Source organism: Phaethon aethereus (genome assembly GCF_964289735.1).
Source record: "Phaethon aethereus genome assembly, chromosome: 1".
Classification (NCBI taxonomy): domain Eukaryota; kingdom Metazoa; phylum Chordata; class Aves; order Phaethontiformes; family Phaethontidae; genus Phaethon; species Phaethon aethereus.
In genome coordinates, this window is record NC_138575.1 from 42176354 (window position 1) to 42194717 (window position 18364).

Here is an 18364-nt window from a genome sequence, read left to right on the forward strand (position 1 = left end):
TGTTGAAATCCCTGTACGTAGCTGAGGACTGGATGACTTCTAGCTTGTACAAATACTGGAATAAATTTACACTTTCAGCCCCAACGTGATTACTGAAAAAGAGGGGAAAGAGGAAGAACAGGTTAGTTTATATAAGGTTAATTGGGCTAGCTTTAAAGGGGAGCCTCTCAGTGGTTAGTAGCTAGAAGCTCTACAACTGAAAATACTTTAATTTAAAATCCAATATAAAAGCTTCGTCAACTACATGCAGAAACGCTTAAGAATTATTTTATTTTAATCATAGGTTTTGTCTTCTCTCTGTAGCATATCCATTCAGTTGAGTTGTGGTTGTAGAAAGCTATTTTAGCATAGCCAGAATCAGGGTGCCAGACTTAAAATGTAGCCTCTCATATAAATACTATTTGCCAGAAAAAAAACACCCTTGGAGTTATGTGTTGGTAAATGGTCCCCATAGGAATGTCATCTGGTGTCTCTCTATATCATAATAGATAAAGGAAATTATTAATCAAAGACAAATGTTTTTGTTAGTCTTTGAATTAATTTTACTGCCTTCATGGCTACTTAAAGAAGGAGAGAATTTAACAGATATGTCTTTAGAGTTTTTAAATTTAAAACCAAGTCCCCTTCCCATCTTGTTCTTTATTTCCAGAACACCACAGAACTCCTGCTTTGGAAGAGGCGAGTTGGTTGCTGGGGAACATCAACCAGACTGGCTACTTTAGAGTTAATTATGATATTAGGAATTGGAGGCTGCTAATTAATCAGCTAATAAGAAACCATGAGGTAAGCTCCTCTTCTCATTCCTAAAATCTGCTTTGGTAAAGTGAACTTTCATTGTTTCATTGCCCTAAATGGTTCAGTTTTTCTGCTTGTCCCTCACAGGTTATATCCATCAGTAATCGAGCAGGTTTGATCGATGATGCATTCAATCTAGCCAGGTATGTTTTCCTGAAGAGAATCCTCATACACATTCCTACAATAACTCATGCAATCATTAACTTAGTAGTTGAGTGTGTTTCAAAGTTAAATATGTTTTAAACACACTTTAGTTCTTTTCCCCTCTTTTTTTTTTTTTTGTATGGCATATAAACATAGTCTGTAGTACATCCACTGCTCTTGATCAATAATTGCCGTAGGGTATTTCCAAATTTGGAGAGGTCTGATCAATTTTGCAGCAAGTTCAATTTAACACTATGGAGGTAAATAATCTCTTTCCTCTTTCACTAATGAATGAGGTTTTTTCCTTCTGTTGCTCCCTAATGCCCTGCCTCCTCTTTTTTTTATAACTGACCCTTGTGCTGTATTTAATTTGTGATGGAAGGCACTGTCAAGCTTCAGGAACTTTTTTTGCACTGACTTGTACTTTTATATCATTTTGCAATATCTTTCATTTCTTGTAATCTACTAGAACAGACTCTTTTTCTGCATGATGCTTTTCATGCAGAATGGAAAATCAGAGTTCTGTTAAGCATTTCTGGAATATACACAACATTTTGTCTTTTACTATGATCAGAGTTAATAATTAACCCATATAGTGCTGGTTAGGTAATGCCTTCTTTACGAATTGAGGCAATGGAATTGTCCCCATTTTGAAATCAGGACATCCAATATGTTGGTAATGAAAATGTAAAACGAGAGGAAAGTAGTGGAACATTTCAAACTTTTTGATTCTTGAGGTACTTGGGAACATTGCATCAGTAAAACACGGTGATGTCAAAGGCAGCGTGAAAAGAATCCCTGATGATACTGGCTTTTCTGTTTGCTAGCGTATTTACAGACATATTTGAGCAGGATGTTGCAAGAATCGGCAGTGCATTTCACTACAAACGGTCACCAGAGATGTTTGAGATTCAGGCACAGCGTTACACAGAAATTATGGCTCGGTGATGTTCCAGCATCTCTGCAGTAAAACACAGTTGTGTGCCCTACCACTCTGTTCCTGCTGCCAGTGCTAGACTGAATATATGACATAAAGTAGTGATTAGCCCTTACTTAACAGTCCAGAGATGAAGTAGGGAAGGAGGCATCATGGGGAGGGAAGGAGTATCCATTTGCTTTTTGCACTGCCCTTCATTCTTGCCTTCCGGCATCTTCCCATTTGGCAACAGTAAAGGACTAGAAACAGGTCATCACTTCGGTGGACCATGATTTGTGTACTCCCTGGCTAGTAGAATATTGCAGAGTATTCTGAAATATCTACACTATTAGAAGAACTACTAAATATTCATTAATGTAACAGTCTGTTCCAATTTTATTTTGTTTTGGCCCCTCAGAGAAGTAGTGTGCAGTTATACAGAATCAGCATGGCACTTTCTTCTTTTTCCATGCACTGAACACAGTCAGATGTGGCTAGACTTCCCTAAATATCTAGGGGAAAATCCCCTGAAAAAAGCTGCTTCTTAAGCTGATTCTTATAGGTGGGTGTTTCAATTCTGAGTCGGTACTGAGCCAGTGCTCTAGGATGTCTTGTTCATGAAGCATAAAGGCGAGGTCTTGGTTAAAGGCCCAACCTTCATCAGCTGGTCAAGTTTTGTCTAGCTAAAAACCACCCAGAGAGTAGATGAGTAATGCATTCCCGACTTGCTTTCCAAAGCAGTTTTATGGTGATACTGGATCCTGCTGCTTTTTCGGAGGTAACTGCACCAGAGCACTGTGAAGTCTTTCACAAGATTTCACATTGTAAAACCTTGACTTTCTTTTGGTAACGATGAGCTGCAGTGGACTGCTGCTGCATTTCTCACTCACGCACCGTGGAGAAAAGTCGTTGAGCTAAATATTTACAGTGTATACACATGTGCATATGTAGATATTACTTATGAGGAAATGTTCTTCTAACAGGGATATGTAGCTATATTCCTGTTTCCTTTAAATCTCTGCATGAACTCCTGTCAGTAGGATTACCTTACAAGCCCTACAAGCCAGTCTGGGTGGAAGAAAGATCTGCACGTTTGCAAACGGTAGATTTATGCTCTGTATTTGAAGAGTAGCAATAAGATATGTAGACCTGGCTAAACTTGCCATGTAGGGTATACTTTTTTGTTGATCTTTTTTTACTTTATTCTTCTTTCATCTTTCCTATTAAAAAAAAAAACAAACAGCAATTATAGCGATGCTGAAGTTAGTCTAATTGGCTAGCTGACTATATGGTACCTTTTTAGAAAGTTTGGTATTTTTTGTTTTCATTTCCCCTCTCCCAGAAAAAGAAATATCAGGAATAGACCTAATCATTGCCCTGTTCCTTTATCAGGAGTAGGACTAGAGGGGAATTAAGAAACTCTTAGGAGAGGAGTGTGTTGGAGGCAGGCCTTGATGGCAGAGCACCTGAACTTGCGGACGTACGAAAGCAAATGGAAAAGCTCTTGCTGGGACAAGGAATGGAGAATCGCACGCCGATGCTGCGGTGCAGCACAGCTGCCCCTGCCGTGTTGGGTGCTCCGACGTGACGTAGCAGCGTTCCTAAAACAAGCTATCAAAATCACACAGACCCTTTAAATTTCCTCGAAATGTCAGTGTTCAGAAGGCCGCCATCAGCCTAAAAGCAGCTTAGCTTCCCCCAACTTGGCTGCGAGGCGCAGTGCAGAAAGTCTCTTCACTTTCTTTTGGAGCAGTACCACGGTTTGGAAGTTGCGTGCCTCGTCAATGCAATGCTGATTCCGTCTCGTCTCCGATGCACAGCATGTGTTCCTCCCTGCCCATATAATGTTACGTGATGGGGAGATTAAACACATACAATTGTCTCTGACTGTGACTGGGGGAAAGGTGAGTAACCTTATTGACCAGGCATAGAGGTAGTAATTGGTAGTTCAGACCTGACTTCTGGGAAGACTGGCTGTTTTTAAGGGTAATTCAGTGTTATATTCTTGTCTACAACTATAAACAGACACATTTTGAGAGAGAGGGGAACTGTGGAATATATAATTTTATTTTAATCCCTAGCTATTATTTTCACTGATAAAATAATGCAAAAATGAAAACATCAATTCTTAAGTTCATGCCGGTCCTTTTTAAAAGAATTTCTAACATAAACAGTTCTTTTTACTGTACTGAAGAGAGTTAAGATAGTCTTAAAAATGCCCCATTCTTAGAAACTTCTGAAGTTCATCCTAGTGTGTAGGACTTGATACAGATAATGTCCATTCCACACCAGAAGGGTTTGACTCAATCTTTCCACTGTCCTAATATTTTATGTCCCAATATATTTCTATGTAGTTTTACTGCTAATTGATTTTGTTTGTGGAACAAGTACAGGTCTTACTTTTAGTAAAATTTAATAATATTTAGATCTGGAGAAAGAAAGGTGACAAAAAATTCTCATGTAAATTACTTTGCAGCATCCCCCTTTTTTTTTTTTAAGTGTGTTTGATTTTATTCCTCCAAAACGTTTATTATCCTTTTACTGTCCAGCATAAGGATTTCTCAAAAATAAACAACATGAATGAATTGATACCCCGAAGGAGTGTTTTAAGCTCTATAACTTAAATTTCGTAAAGTTTTGCCCATTTTATATGGAAATGTATTCCTCCTTCTTCCTTCTTGCTGTATTTTGGTTCCATAAAATTAATCAAGCAGAGTTGAATTGAATAATAATAATAAAAGAAAGCTACAGCTTGCCCACTGTGTTTGAATTCTCGCAAGCTCGTTTCTTTTTCAGATTTTTAAGCATAATTCTGTTCTCAGCTGTAGTACATGCACACACCCTGAGGATCTTGAGAGCTGTAGCCTTGGCAGTAACATAGCTTATGGAAATACATGCTGCAAATTCCTGAGAAAGAATAGCACCTTGGCACACTCTCTACTCCCTTCTTCTTGAAGATTCTTTATCTTTTGAGGATGTTTTGTATGAAATTTCAGTACAATTTGAAAATACGTTGATTGTAGTAAATGGGATATGTTGACTGAGAAAGCCACAAGAAGACAAATAGAACTGTGGTTCTCTTCTAAGCTTAAACTGAGCAGAGGGCAGTTCAGATAGCTCCAATAAGTAGTGTCACAGGAAATAACAAAGATCCTACTGTTTCCTGAGAGTGTGAGTAATGTCAGCTTCTCCTGTCTTTCCCTTTCCTTAGGATAAGGGGTCAGTTAGTCAATATGTGAGGTGGGATGCTTCACACTACTTTAGGCATCCCAAAGGGCGACCTGTAAATCTGAGCTTGTCACTTGCAGTTTACTGACAGTTAATGGAGGGAAACGTGCACCTGACCTCTCAAAGCCACTTAACCACATAGGATAAGATAAATTACCCTCCTTATGTCAGGAGTGTTGTGTCACACCTAGTTCTTCCTTGCTGGGCTCTAAATCTTCATATTCACTTCCCCTCATTAAACTGGTTGACTTAATCCAATATTATGTCAAAGAAGTAGGTCTGGTTTGTACTCAGCGTTAATCAGTATTGGATCAGATGTGACTGTGGATACCTATTTTACCGTCTAAAACAGTAGACAGTAAGTTACTAAGACAGTAACTAAAACAGTTACTGCTTTTTCCAGTTCTGGAAAAATCCATCAGTTTTGTGTCCTGAAACCTAATGTGTGTCTCACACCCCTTTGATCCTGCCTGCACCATAGTCAGCTCACTGTGTTAAGGTGGCAGGTGCTTGGTTTGCATGCCAGTTGCTCAGGAAACAGTTTTTTTGATGCTGACAATCTGTCTTGCTATCAGTTAATATCTTGTCTTCTGTTCTGCGGTTGAAGAGATAGTGGCGGAGTTCCTCTGATACTCAGAATTTCCTGACAAGTTCCCTTTTGGGTGGGTCATAGGCCTAGTGACCACACAGTGTGTGTCAAGACTACACTCATTGGTTACACACTAATAAAGGCCAAAGATAAAACCTGACAGTAGTTTTTGAATATTTCTTAGCAGCATTTCTTTTATGTTTATCAGAAGCTTTTTCTTAACTGGATTCATGAGAAAGCATGAAATGGTGATGTTAAATAATCATTCTTCTGCTCCAGGGTTGGATGGCCATATTGGAGTGCTGCCCGTTTCCTTTCACAGATTAGGGGGAAGTGATCGTGCCCCTGTACTCGGCACTGGTGAGGCCGCACCTTGAATCTTGTGTTCGGTTTTGGGCACCTCACTACAAAAAGGACGTTGAGCTGCTAGAGTGTGTCCAAGGAAGGGCAACAAATCTGGTGAGGGGTCTGGAGCACAAGTCTTATGAGGAGCAGCTGAGGGAACTGGGGTTGTTCAGCCTGGAGAAGAGGAGGCTGAGGGGAGACCTTATCGCTCTCTACAACTACCTGAAAGGGAGTTGTGGCGATGGGGGTGTTGGTCTCTTCTCCCAACTAACTAGTGATAGGACGAGAGGAAATGGCCTCAAGTTGCACCAGGGGAGGTTTAGATTAGATATTAGGAAAAATTTCATCACCGAGAGGGTGGTCAAGCATTGGACCAGGCTGCCCAGGGAGGTGGTGGAGTCACCATCACTGGAAGTGTTCAAAAAACGTGTGGATGTGGCACTTCAGGACATGGTTTAGAGTACATGGTAGTGTTGGGTTAATGGTTGGACTTGATGATTTTGAAGGTCCTTTCCAACCTTAGTGATTCTGTGATTCTGTGACAATGCCAAGGCCTCATCAGCATAAAAAAATAGTCTGCTGCCTTAGACTACTGACTGCTTTGCGTGCTGTTTTAACTTGACTGCACCATTGCTCCTCAGAAATGATCCTACTTTTTGGGTTGATCTGACTGCTGTTGGCCAGGATTGTTGTCTAGAGGAGGTCTGGTCTTTGTCAGTGTATGCTCTATCTGCTTGGCAGAACATACTGCCAGGGTGAACTTTCAAATTCAAAGTGCTGATTATACTTTCAAGTTTTTTTGGCCTCCATTTGGTGTTTTTGTAAAGCAGTTTTTTAAACTGTAGGCTAAGGTCCCTTTGCTTGATAAGATTTAAGAGAAGTCTTGGGAATTAATGTTGTCTTAGTTAACCTCCTTCCAATTTGGTTAGAAATGTGTTTTCTTCCACCCAGAAATCAAACAATAAACAGGAAGGACGGTGCTATGACTGAGGCGCTGCACAGGGACTAGGGAAACTTGGGATGCTGTTTCTGCTATAGATTTCCTAGGTGATCTTGGTAAAAATCACTTAAACAGTTTGTGTCTGTTTTCTCCCTGTAAAATGAAGATAAGAGAATAGGTGAGGGTTTATGAGAATTTCAGAAAGTCTTTCATTATAAATGTGTTTAGAGAGAATTGCTTTTACAGAAATAATATCCAATTCTGTAGATATTCTGGCAAACAAAATTCAGATTGTATGTATATTTTCAAGACCAGGCATCTGTGCTTTCCATATGAAGTCTCTAGCTTTTAAACACATATTTCGCTTGGCTGACTGATATGCAGCTTATAAACATTAGAACAGGAAAAAGAGAGATATGAAAAAGTATTGTGCATAGAATAAACAAATTCAATTTTGAATTTGTTCAAGCATGCTCTCATAGATACCATTGCCTCTTGACAAGTGAAGGAGTAGAAGGGCTGTTTCATTCTACTCTTCCCAACAAAATCATCAAGAAAGAAAATAAATACTTGTAATAATTGAGTCATCTGAAATTGACCTCTATTAGCCCCTGAAATATGTTTAAATTTCCTTAGTTAATTTAAGTGTGTGAATGACATACTTCTGAAAAATCAGGGTTTCATGATGATGAAAAACATGACATAATCTAACTCACTGCATAGTCTTAATTTTCATCAGTAGGATTATTCCTTTTCGTCTTGCACTACTCTTTTTTAATTCATTTTTTTTCATATGGGGAAGAAGAGGAAAGGAGAGGTACTGAACTCCGGTTTGAAGGAATTGTTTTGGCATTTTTACCAACATGAGTTTTTAAGCTTTTTTTTTTTTTCTTTTTTCAATGAAGGTGATTAATTCAAATTAGTGTTAGTCTTTGCTTATATGGCAACTCTAAAGATGTGCAAGATAATTTAAGCCACGTGGTACTCTGATAATTATGTTGAATTTGAACTATTCTTTGTAGGATGCTTCAAATGCTCTTGTGTGGAGTTGAATGTCACTTGAAGAGTCCTCAAATATTTTGCCTGTAAGAAAACATAATAATAATCAGACTTCACTTAAAACTGTCATACTCTCTGAATCCTTTGATGTTGGAGAGACTGAATGCTGATTAAATTTAGTACTTAAAAAGAGCTTGCAAGCCAAATGTTGCTGTCGTATTTATCAAAGAGCACATGTGTATTCCTGTCCTGTTTACGTGGAAGTGCATGGCTGGTATAAATCATACTGCCTCCATTAAGTCCCTTTGGATGTCTTAGAAAAGCAGAGTCCTTATCTAGTCCTAAGTCAGCCCAGCCCTGGGAATGGAAGATGAGGTAGATCTTTCTTTGATACTGGAGATCACAGAGCCTTTTTTACAGGTTGCCAATTAGTTTTCTATGAGAAAACATTCTTTTTCCAGCTTCCTCTGTTGAACATGGACGCTGGTCATCATAAGTTTTTAATCTTTGACTTCCCAGGCTTGCAGGAGTTGAAGGTGAAATATGTGACTGTGAGGGTTAGTTCCCCTGTTACATGGTTTGCCTTGCTGAAAGCTTTTTTATGTGTCAGGGTTCAACATACCTGTTTTTACTCAGCTGCCAAAGAACTGCTGTTAAAGCACTGTGGGAAAGAATATCCTGAATGCATCAGTAGGGCACCAGTCCTTGGTAGGTCCAGAAGAAATGAATAGGGTTAGAAAAAAACAAATATGGTTAAATATGAATGTTCATTGGCACCAAGTTTCTCTGTGAATTATTCTAATCCACACACTTGAGTTTAAAGATAAAAGAATGAATCAATGGCTGAGAATCCTAACTTATTTTAAATTGTCCCCTTATGGGTTAATTAATATAGTCTAATTATTCATATATTGCACATGCACAGAAACAGAACTGAAGTTAATCTGAATTGCACATCTATGTTCTGAAGAGCCACATTTTCCCTCTTCAAAATTATCAAGACAAAAAGCTAGTCACGTTTTACATATTTCATAAGAAACAGACAATGCAGCGTGAGTTTTAAAGCAGCAGCAAGTAAATCACCTCATTTCCGTTGTTTCAACAATGCAGACCAGTTTGCTGCCAGCTTGGATTTTCTAATTTTGATTTAAACACATGACTTATAGTGACTTTGTTGGGTGGTGGGACTAAGGGATTTATGGTGCACTTGTATGTGGGACTCTCATCACTGTACGGCAACCCTGTCGTTTTTGTGACAGAGTCTGTTTGACTGGTGCTGGATTTATGATAGAAATAATTCAGAAGAGAGTAATAATTTTCCCTTAGCAATTACACTACCATTTGGTACTTTGTCCCTAAGGGGAAAATGAATGTGCTGGGATCTGTCCATAAGTTCGGTGGCTCAGTGTAAAGAACAAATCAAGGTCAGAATGCATCTGAATACACACTGATGTTTCATAATATAATCTAAATCTCCTGCTTTTATCTCACTCATTAAAAGTTCATGTAATCTAAAGATTATTTTTTATTGATATGAGATTTTTAGTGGTAATTCTTTGAAAGGGATATTGCATTACCACGTTCAGTACTTTCTTTTTCATTGCCTCTTTTCTCTGTCGCAATGGCCACCCTGGCAACTTCTTCAGTGTAAGCAGGACAGGAGCTTGCTATGGGTTGGTGCTTATGGAATGATATAGTGTCATAAGCCACTTTATGTATATATTACTTTTGAAAGGTCTTTTTCCAACTCTGCCCTTGTCATAAAAATGGGATATCACCTTTTCACCCCTTTCACATCAGCAGCCTCTTTAGGCATGAAAAACCTGCTGGACCAGGATGTTTGTCTAGAGGCAATTTGTCTAATAATGCAAACAGATCTTTTTGCTAGTCTATGTTCCTGTTCTTCTGTTCTCCTGTTCAGCAGGAAACACTGATGACAAGATAAACCTCATGTGGAGCCGTGTATCTGACACATGCTGAAGTTCTCATGTGTAACAGTGGCTACAGAATGATTGATATGCTGGTAAACTGAGGGATAGGGACAGTTATATAAAAAGTGGTGAAACAACCAGGGATCTCAAAAGTGATCCTTATGGTTAACTTTTGCAATTGTAGTCATGTTTCTTAAGCGGCTCAGTATGGACAAGGCTGGCTCAGAGCTGGCCTGTAGAGGCTCTTTTTTAAATTTGGGCTCCTTTTTGTGTGACCAGTGTTGTCAATCAAAAGCATTTAATCTAGAATACAGTAAAGAGGGACTCCTACTTCTTATAGCTTATACTGAAGCTGCATAAACAACATTTCATTTTAGGGCATGAAATGTCCTAAAATGGATTTGTTAGTACTCTTCTGTGAATATTTACAGGGCAAAAGACCAGAGTTGTAATATTCTTATTATCATGCCTCTGAGAAGCAGTGAAATTCTGATGCTTTTAGGATATCCATCACTAGAGGCCTATATAAACGAAACTAGACGAATTTCTCAGGAATGGCATTGGTATGAACCTGCTTTGCATAGGGCAGAGACTAGATGAGTTCTTAAGGTGGCTTCCAGCTTTTTCATTCCAGATACTGTAGGTGAAGTTTTGTAAACTTTTTAACCTGTGCTTGAGAAATGCTCAACCTGAGCATCAGTGTGCATTCAGCCTGTTCATGAATGCTGTTCATTCAGCATTTGGCTGTTTTTGAATCAAACACTGTTTGATTTGACTATTTTACCTGTTAAGATACTTGCCAAGCCTATCCCAGATTCCTCTGCAGAATTTTTTTAGTTGTAGATATGTGCTTGCTAAGATTCTCAGGTGGCTACTGGCGACATGCCTGGAGAACCAGTGTGAGTGTTTCAGACCAGACATAAGATTGGACATCACAGTATTTCTGCAGTGTTTATATTTGTTACCTGGTTTTGGTATAGCCCATAATCAGTTATTCCCCAAGTGACAGACAGTATTTCAATTTTCCTCTGAGATGGCTAAGCTGGAAAAGAACCTTGTCTCTTAGCCCTGGCTCTTATGCATTTGGACTTTGGCAGCAATATCTGATAGTACTTTTGCTGGACTTTAAGGATAAAAATATGATTGATGGCTAAAAAGACACAAGAAAATAAGGATTTCTGTGACTGACCTTCCAGTGACATTGTTGGGAGAGTGATAAATCAAGCCGCAAAGCTGCATGTGTAGAGCATGTACTTATATTATACTCCATAGTGCCTTTGAGTAAGTATTTCCAGACAATTATGTGACAAGGAAATTATTTCACACTTTTTTCCTTTGATGGGAAGGTTGCTGCTGTTACTTTTCTTATTATTGTAATGATAATGGTTAAACATTTCTGTTCAACATTTCTGCAGGTCTGTGTTTTTCCATCAGAGTTCACAGAGAACAGACCCATTCTGCCTTCTTTCCTTGTCTTGGTTATTATCCTCCTCCATAAATGACACAAGTGGCTTCAATTAGCAGCTGTCGGCCAGTTGGTGATGTGTGTTTGTCACAAGTCCTGTGACACTCGTGAGCCTGACCACTCCTTCCTGTTTTGCTGGATGCAAAAATTTTGCTTTTGCTGCCCAGATCCTGTGTAACCATCTTTAAACTAAGTTCTACCAGGCTAGCGAAGGAGAATCCTAGAAGCATGCCAGCACCCCTTGGCTGGTGAGTTTGCCACTGTTCAAGTGAGTCAGAATGTCTTGCTGGATGCAGCATCCCCTGGGAAAGAGGAGTCTTGTGCTCTTAGTGCTGGACAAGCTCTTAGTGTAAAGTAAAAGAATACGATTGTACTAAAATGCAAAGTTTAAGAAACCAGCTGCTGTGCATTCTGAAGATGCAGAATACTAGAGCATAGCTCACCACACAGTCATGCTGCTTTGGCTAGTTTCTGTCTTCTGCTGACCTGGTTGGCATGATAGTCATGCTACCTCCCAGGACAATTCACACAGATCCTAGATCTGTGATCTGGATTTTAGAACTTTTTATCCATTTTATGGTTCATGGTTTATCTCTTTTATCGTTTAGGGTGAGAGCTTCTCCTTATAGAAATAGCCTATTTTCTCAATTATGAATGCCAAAAATTAGCAACCTTAGTATTTGGCCTTACCCTTACCAAACTCTTTCCTTCTTTTGTGAATGAAAATATTCCTCAAGCTTTTTAAGCTGTAATATACATTTAATATAACATATACGTTATGTACCACATTTTACACAAAAAGGTAAAACAATGCGTGTCTTATCACTACCTCTTCACAGAAACTGATGGCAAATAATCTGGGAGTGTGGTGTATTTGGAATAAGAGGTTCATAAACATGGCTTAGTGGCTGACGGTGAAAGAATAGGGCTATCGTGGTTTTCTGTAGGTATCCATACAATAAAATAGTGTAGAATATAAAGAATATTCTGCCAAGGCAAGGTTCCTGAAGCACTTCTGTTTCGTTCAGGACGAGCTTCTATCTTAACTGACACTGAAAAAGGATTTTGGATATGTCTCTTGCTCAGGTTCCGTCAGAGGTCCAGCCTAGAAGCTATACTTGAAGCACATCTGCCCAACATGTGCTGATAGAGAGTTTAACATTGATCGTAGCAGCCATAACCATTTTCCCTGAAAATCATGATCTGAAGTGATTTGTCATTGAATTTGTTGTCATTTATACAATAATGTCATCCACAAGGACATCCCCTCATCCCCATCCCTGCTTTTAGGACTGATTCTTTTGATGTGGGGGTGTTGATTTTGATGATACTGTCATAAGCTCAGGTCATACCCTGAAAGAGAAGTTCAGGAGTAAACAGGACAAACCCAGACTTTGCCACGATGTGTTTTTGTGAGAAGGAATATATCCTTGGGGAAACATGAGGAAAACTAGGGAACGGGGGAGCAGCAGGCAGGATTGAATGGTCTGATAAATTTGGAAGTTAGAAGCAGTGAGTGATGAGAGTAAGAAGCAGTGAGTGATGAGAGTAACAGTTTCTGTTGTGAAGAGGATGAGTATCATCATCTAAGAGTCACAATTTTGAAACTCATTAGGAAGGCCGAAAGCTCAGGAATAAGTGATAGATCTCTCTGAGTTCACTTCTTATGTGTCTTTATGGAGAAGTTAAGCTTAAAAAGACATAATCTGTTTGTTTTGCAGCAAAGATTTCCCTTTTGTGCTTAGCATATAGAGATTTAATTTCAGAAGCATGATCCTAAATGTCCATTAGTGAAGCTATAATAAACATTTGTCTGTTTATTCCTTAAGCAGCATGTTTCTTAGAGCTATTCCTCTTGTTCCTTATTCCACACTTTCTCATGTCAGTCAAATTATCAGTAACAATAATCACAAATCCCATTAGGAACTAATTACATATATGCAACTTCAAGCTAGTTTACCTCTTTGCTAACATTATCTCCAAGATTTTTAACTGCAATCAATCCAGCTTGCTTCTGGCTCTATTAATTATGGTTACACATGTTTACAAAGTATTAAGACCTCAAACTCATCTTGATGATATTCTGCTGCTTCAGAAATAAGAAAGACCTATACAATGGAGTAATGTACAGTTAACTTACTTTCTCTGTCTTCAGATGCATTGAACTCTGGCCACCAGACACTCTTAAGAGCACCACCATTCTCATTCATATCTGCTCAGTTCCCGAGTGAAACAGTGAGGTCCCCAAGTGATCTTGTTTTTCTTGCTTATGTGCTGTAATTGGAGTTGAGGACAGAGCCTTGCTGACAAAATGTGGACAAAGATGACATGAAGCAGACTGGAGAGTGGGGCATCATAGGGACATGGGATAGATACTTTTGAAAGTATCTTTTTTCTGTGAAAGATGTTACATGAATTCACTTTTTCCCTGAGAACATGAAGGGACAGGGTGTAATTCTTCCAATAGGGACTCTGAAAAACAATGGCTTGCACGGATGTGGTGCACCTTGCAAGGAAGCTACGGTTTTGGACTGTACCAAAACCAACAATTTATTTCAAATATTTTAGTGAAGTAGTTTTTATATGCTGTTACAACTGAGATCAATATTTACATCAACATGTATATATTGGCGCATTTCTATAATAATCTGTGTAATTGTCTGTCTTTGCTATGTGCATGCATCCCTTCCCCAGACAGTGATGGAAATTAAGGGGAACATTTGCAACCAACAAGGAAAAAAAAATAGTCTATGAAGATATATCATACTTGTTAAAGTGCCACTTGTGGCAACCAACTTGCTGACTTTATGTGTTTAATGAAAACAGAATCGGTATCTCCTCTCTAGGTGGATAGAGAACTCCTTTGGGATTTAAACACGTGCATCAGGAGAAAAATACACCTGTGTATTTCTGGAAAGTTCACACCCACAGGGTTGCACTTTGTTTCTGCAGTCTGGGTAGTTAAGAAAAAATGCTCTTTGAGAAAGAATATGAGAACAAATCCTAAAGCTTGGTGTTTCCAGTACTCAGTTTTAAAAAGCAGCTTTCAAATACTTGTGTCTGTATTGCACTTTACTTGTAAAGCTATTAATTTAAAAAGCCTTCCTGAAACCCCACTAAACTCTTTCCATTGCAGGGAGAAGTCCTTTATGACTGTAAAAGAATGGGGCAAACTTCCAGCTGATTGATTTATAAACGCCTGAAGAAAACATAGTTTATGTGGAAAGTGGCGAAACATCCTTAACCAAAGTGATGTCACTGGATGCCACTTCAGTTTAATAAAATAAGTTGTTCCAAAATGACTGAAGGTAGATAGAAGGCAAGGCAGCTCTAAAGGACAGAGAAAAGAGTGGGAGGAGAACTGTGAAACTAAAGGATGCTTCTTCTCCATTAGTTCTTCCCAATTGCCCATGTCCAGTAGAAATGTTCTCTGAAGAAAAATGCTTTGGGTTATTGATTTTATGCAGAGAGCTTTCTATCTTAAAAATCAGCAAAGCAGCACCTTCCTTTTGTTTTTTTTTCTTAAAGTCAGTTATTTCATCGTTCATGTCTTTTGTAGCCACAGGAACCCATAAAAAGTCGGTATAGTTTGTCTAGTTTTCACGTGTCTTCATGCCTTCCTTCATCCAGTAAGTATGCTTGCATGTGTGTTGGGAGAGACTGTGAGCTGCTGTTTTTTATAAGGTTGACTTTTATGTCATTATAGTGTGATGAGTTTATAATGTTTTTCTACCTTTTAATTTCATTTGGAAAAAATGAAGTCATTTTTGCCTCATCATGTATGTTCTGCAAAAACAATTTAATACTAACGTCTTTTATTATGCAGAGCTGGTTATTTGCCTCAGAATATTCCTTTGGAGATTATCAGATACCTTTCAGAGGAGAAGGATTTTCTGCCATGGCATGCTGCCAGCCGAGCTCTTTATCCTCTAGATAAATTGCTGGACCGCACGGAAAACTACAACATCTTCAATGTAAGAGACACAGTCTCCCTCCCCCCTCGGAGAGAAGCCCCGTGCCTTCTCTCTCTCTCCTTTCATTGCCAGGAGTTGAACTATTCCCCAGTCAGATACTGTGAATGACCTAGGGGTATTAGCTTTCTTCCTAATTATTCTTTATTTAAACATAGCAATTGTCAAGCATTTGCATTTGAACAGTGATAACTGTTGTTTGAGGCATATATGATTAGTAGAAGGAAAGGTAATTATCCCTCCTACAAAATATTATGACAAAGTATTTCACTTAAAAGAGCCAAAGTAATCTATTTCCAGATTTTCTCTTTTGAGGAGCCCTGCAGCGATGTTTAGATTGATGCCCAAGCTCAGCAAGGACACCAAATACAGGCACAACTGAATAGGATGCATGCAACTGAAGTAAAGAATTGTAGTCAGTATTTCATCCAAAAAAACACGGTGAATTCAATGCAGTTACCTTAATTAACAAGGATTAGATCACCATTGAATCAAAAGCCCATTCATAATTGGGTCCGAAGGGACAGCAGTAACAGCTAGCAGTAGATAATTAAGATAGACATGACAAACATTTTACCATTTTACCTGAAATAAATTTTAAAAAATGCTAGCTACACTGAAGCATGTTTGATGAGGTACACAGGATTTGATTGCAGTCAGTGACAATTATGAACTCTTGGGGTTTTTTATTCACTACGAATTTTATGTCATCTACATATTTTCAGTGGCCAACTGTAATTTTATGTAATTTTGTAAAGCCTTCAAATGAAGGAAGTCTCTAAAGCCTAAAATGCTTAAAGGTGCTTTTCTCTTCTTAAACATATATTTACTTGTTGTGTATGTCCACAGACACACATACTCAGAGAGCAGGAAACTAGAGGTAGCTGGATGTATGTATATATGTAGAAGTACATACATGTGTATGTACACACACAGAAATACCTGCTGACATGGCAGATTATTTTTGTAGAACGTATAGTACAGATTAATAAAGACACATTGAAATTCTTTCTGTGCAATGTAGGCGCGCATGCAAACCAGAGCCATAATATAAAATGATGTGGAGATAACGTGCATGTTTAGTCTGTTGTTAACTGCACAGAAATATTCTTATGAGTCTGCCATTGCTATTTCACTTTTAAACATGGCTGTGTAAAGAAAATATAATTTTAATAAATAAAACCACTAAAATTTATGTCTGGGTTGTGTTTTATCACTATTGATGTGAGCTTTGAAAGCAGAGGTGATAGCAGAGGAAATAAAAAGTGGTTTTAGTCAAAGAATAGCGTATCTGCCAGAGAAAGCTGCACTATGAATCTACTTTTGTGTTGGCATCATATATACATGCCCATGCATCCATAAGAATAAAATAGATGCTGTCCTATGCGGTTTTTTATATATCAGTTCTCTTTTTCAAATTGGTAAATTCCACTGGTAAAAGATTATGCTGAATACAATGACAGTGGTTTTTTTCACAATGGGCCAGAATATGTAAATAAGTCTCCTGTCTAAAAAGTAAAAGTAACTAAAATAGATCTTGGGCTTGTTTTGTTCTTTAAGCACACCAAGAACCTAAACTTAAAACATAGTGTCATTAAATGTACAAAGCTTATTTGCAACCACATTGTTCAGTATTTTGAAGTCAATTGACTGTACTTAGGTAAAGTTTTTTCTATGGCTATGGATATTAAAAAAATATTTTTTTAAAAGTGAACGTGCATGTTGTAGTTGAGATTGGCCATAGAGCAACAATTAAGCTGTTGACACTCCTGCAACTTTTTGACTGTGTATTTTGAGTTCAAAATATCATGTAAGAACCTCTTCTTAAATCAATGAGGTGTATAACAATAAATTGTCTTATACCGGACACCTAACCAAATAGCTGTTCTATAGATTACTTTTCACTATAGGAGTGAAGGAGGATTATATATGGACGTGTTTTGGTAAATGCAAATCAAAGTCTTTGGAAAGTAGGACATTATTTGAGGTTAAAAAGAGAGACAAAAACTCAATAGTCAATAGTATTTCAATTTTAAATAAAAAATAAATGTTAACGATGAATATATTTTTCTTTTCCCTCTCAGGAGTATATTTTAAGACAAGTTGCATCAATGTATCTCAAGCTTGGATGGCCAACGAATAATTTAAACAAATCACTTGTTCAAGCATCCTACCAACATGAGTACTGTTTTTTTGTGGTTTTTTTTTAATTGTTTGTTTGCAGGATGTAGTTGTAATAATGCACTCTCCTAAAATGTGGTGTCATCTTCAGCATGTCATGCTTTCCTAGCTATGTCTTCCTTCTGTTTTTCCTTTCTGGGTTAGAGGGAGAGCTGCTGTGAGGTGAATTCCGCTTTCCTGAGTTTGGAGAACATGATTTCCCAAGTCTTAATTTAAAAGCTGACTGCACTGGATATTTAAGAACTTGGACTCATGTGACCACAGAGGTCAGGAAGAGTGCCTAACTGTAAATGGGGGCTGCTTTTGGTCCATGACCTTTCTTTAGTTGTTGCAGCAGCTGTAGGTATTAAATTGGCACTGAGATTTGTGTAGCTGGATTATCTTTGATACATTGCCCAAATATCAGTTGCTGCCACTGTTGTAAGAAATAGCTTTTTGTAAACGTGCAAACACATTCATTAATGCAGCCTTACTGCTTTCTTTAATTTGGACAGAGAGTTGCGTCGGGAAGTCATCATGTTGGCCTGCAGCTTCGGTAACAAACACTGTCACCAGCAGGCTGCAACGTTAATCTCGGATTGGATATCTAGCAATAGGAACCGGTAAGTGCAACTGAAACGTGTATTTCCCGTTTCTCCTGCTCAGAGGCAATATAGCTGGCATGCTCTTCCTCTCCTGCCCACCACCACCTGCAGTGCCCCATTCTGTGGTATGGGAGGAAGCAGAGGTTATTGGCTGTTGTTTAAAAATGCCGGTGGGGCTTCAGAATGAATTATTTGGCTTTGCATGTATGAGTGGATGGAGGGGACACCCATGTAGCCTCTGCTCGCTCCTGATAAATTGCTGTCAGATAATTATAC

At 38.4% G+C, this 18364-nt stretch overlaps 1 protein-coding gene across 1 annotated transcript in view; it reads left to right on the top strand.

The window, feature by feature from the left end:
* TRHDE (thyrotropin releasing hormone degrading enzyme) overlaps positions 1–18364 on the top strand; it is a gene marked incomplete at its 5' end in the record, with an annotated part of 213735 nt that overhangs the window by 171916 nt on the left and 23455 nt on the right. The window contains 5 exons of the mRNA XM_081996334.1: positions 650–783; positions 883–938; positions 15179–15326; positions 17408–17505; positions 17999–18106. Of these exons, the coding sequence (XP_081852460.1) occupies positions 650–783; positions 883–938; positions 15179–15326; positions 17408–17505; positions 17999–18106 (544 nt within the window). The remainder of the gene's footprint in view (positions 1–649; positions 784–882; positions 939–15178; positions 15327–17407; positions 17506–17998; positions 18107–18364) is intronic.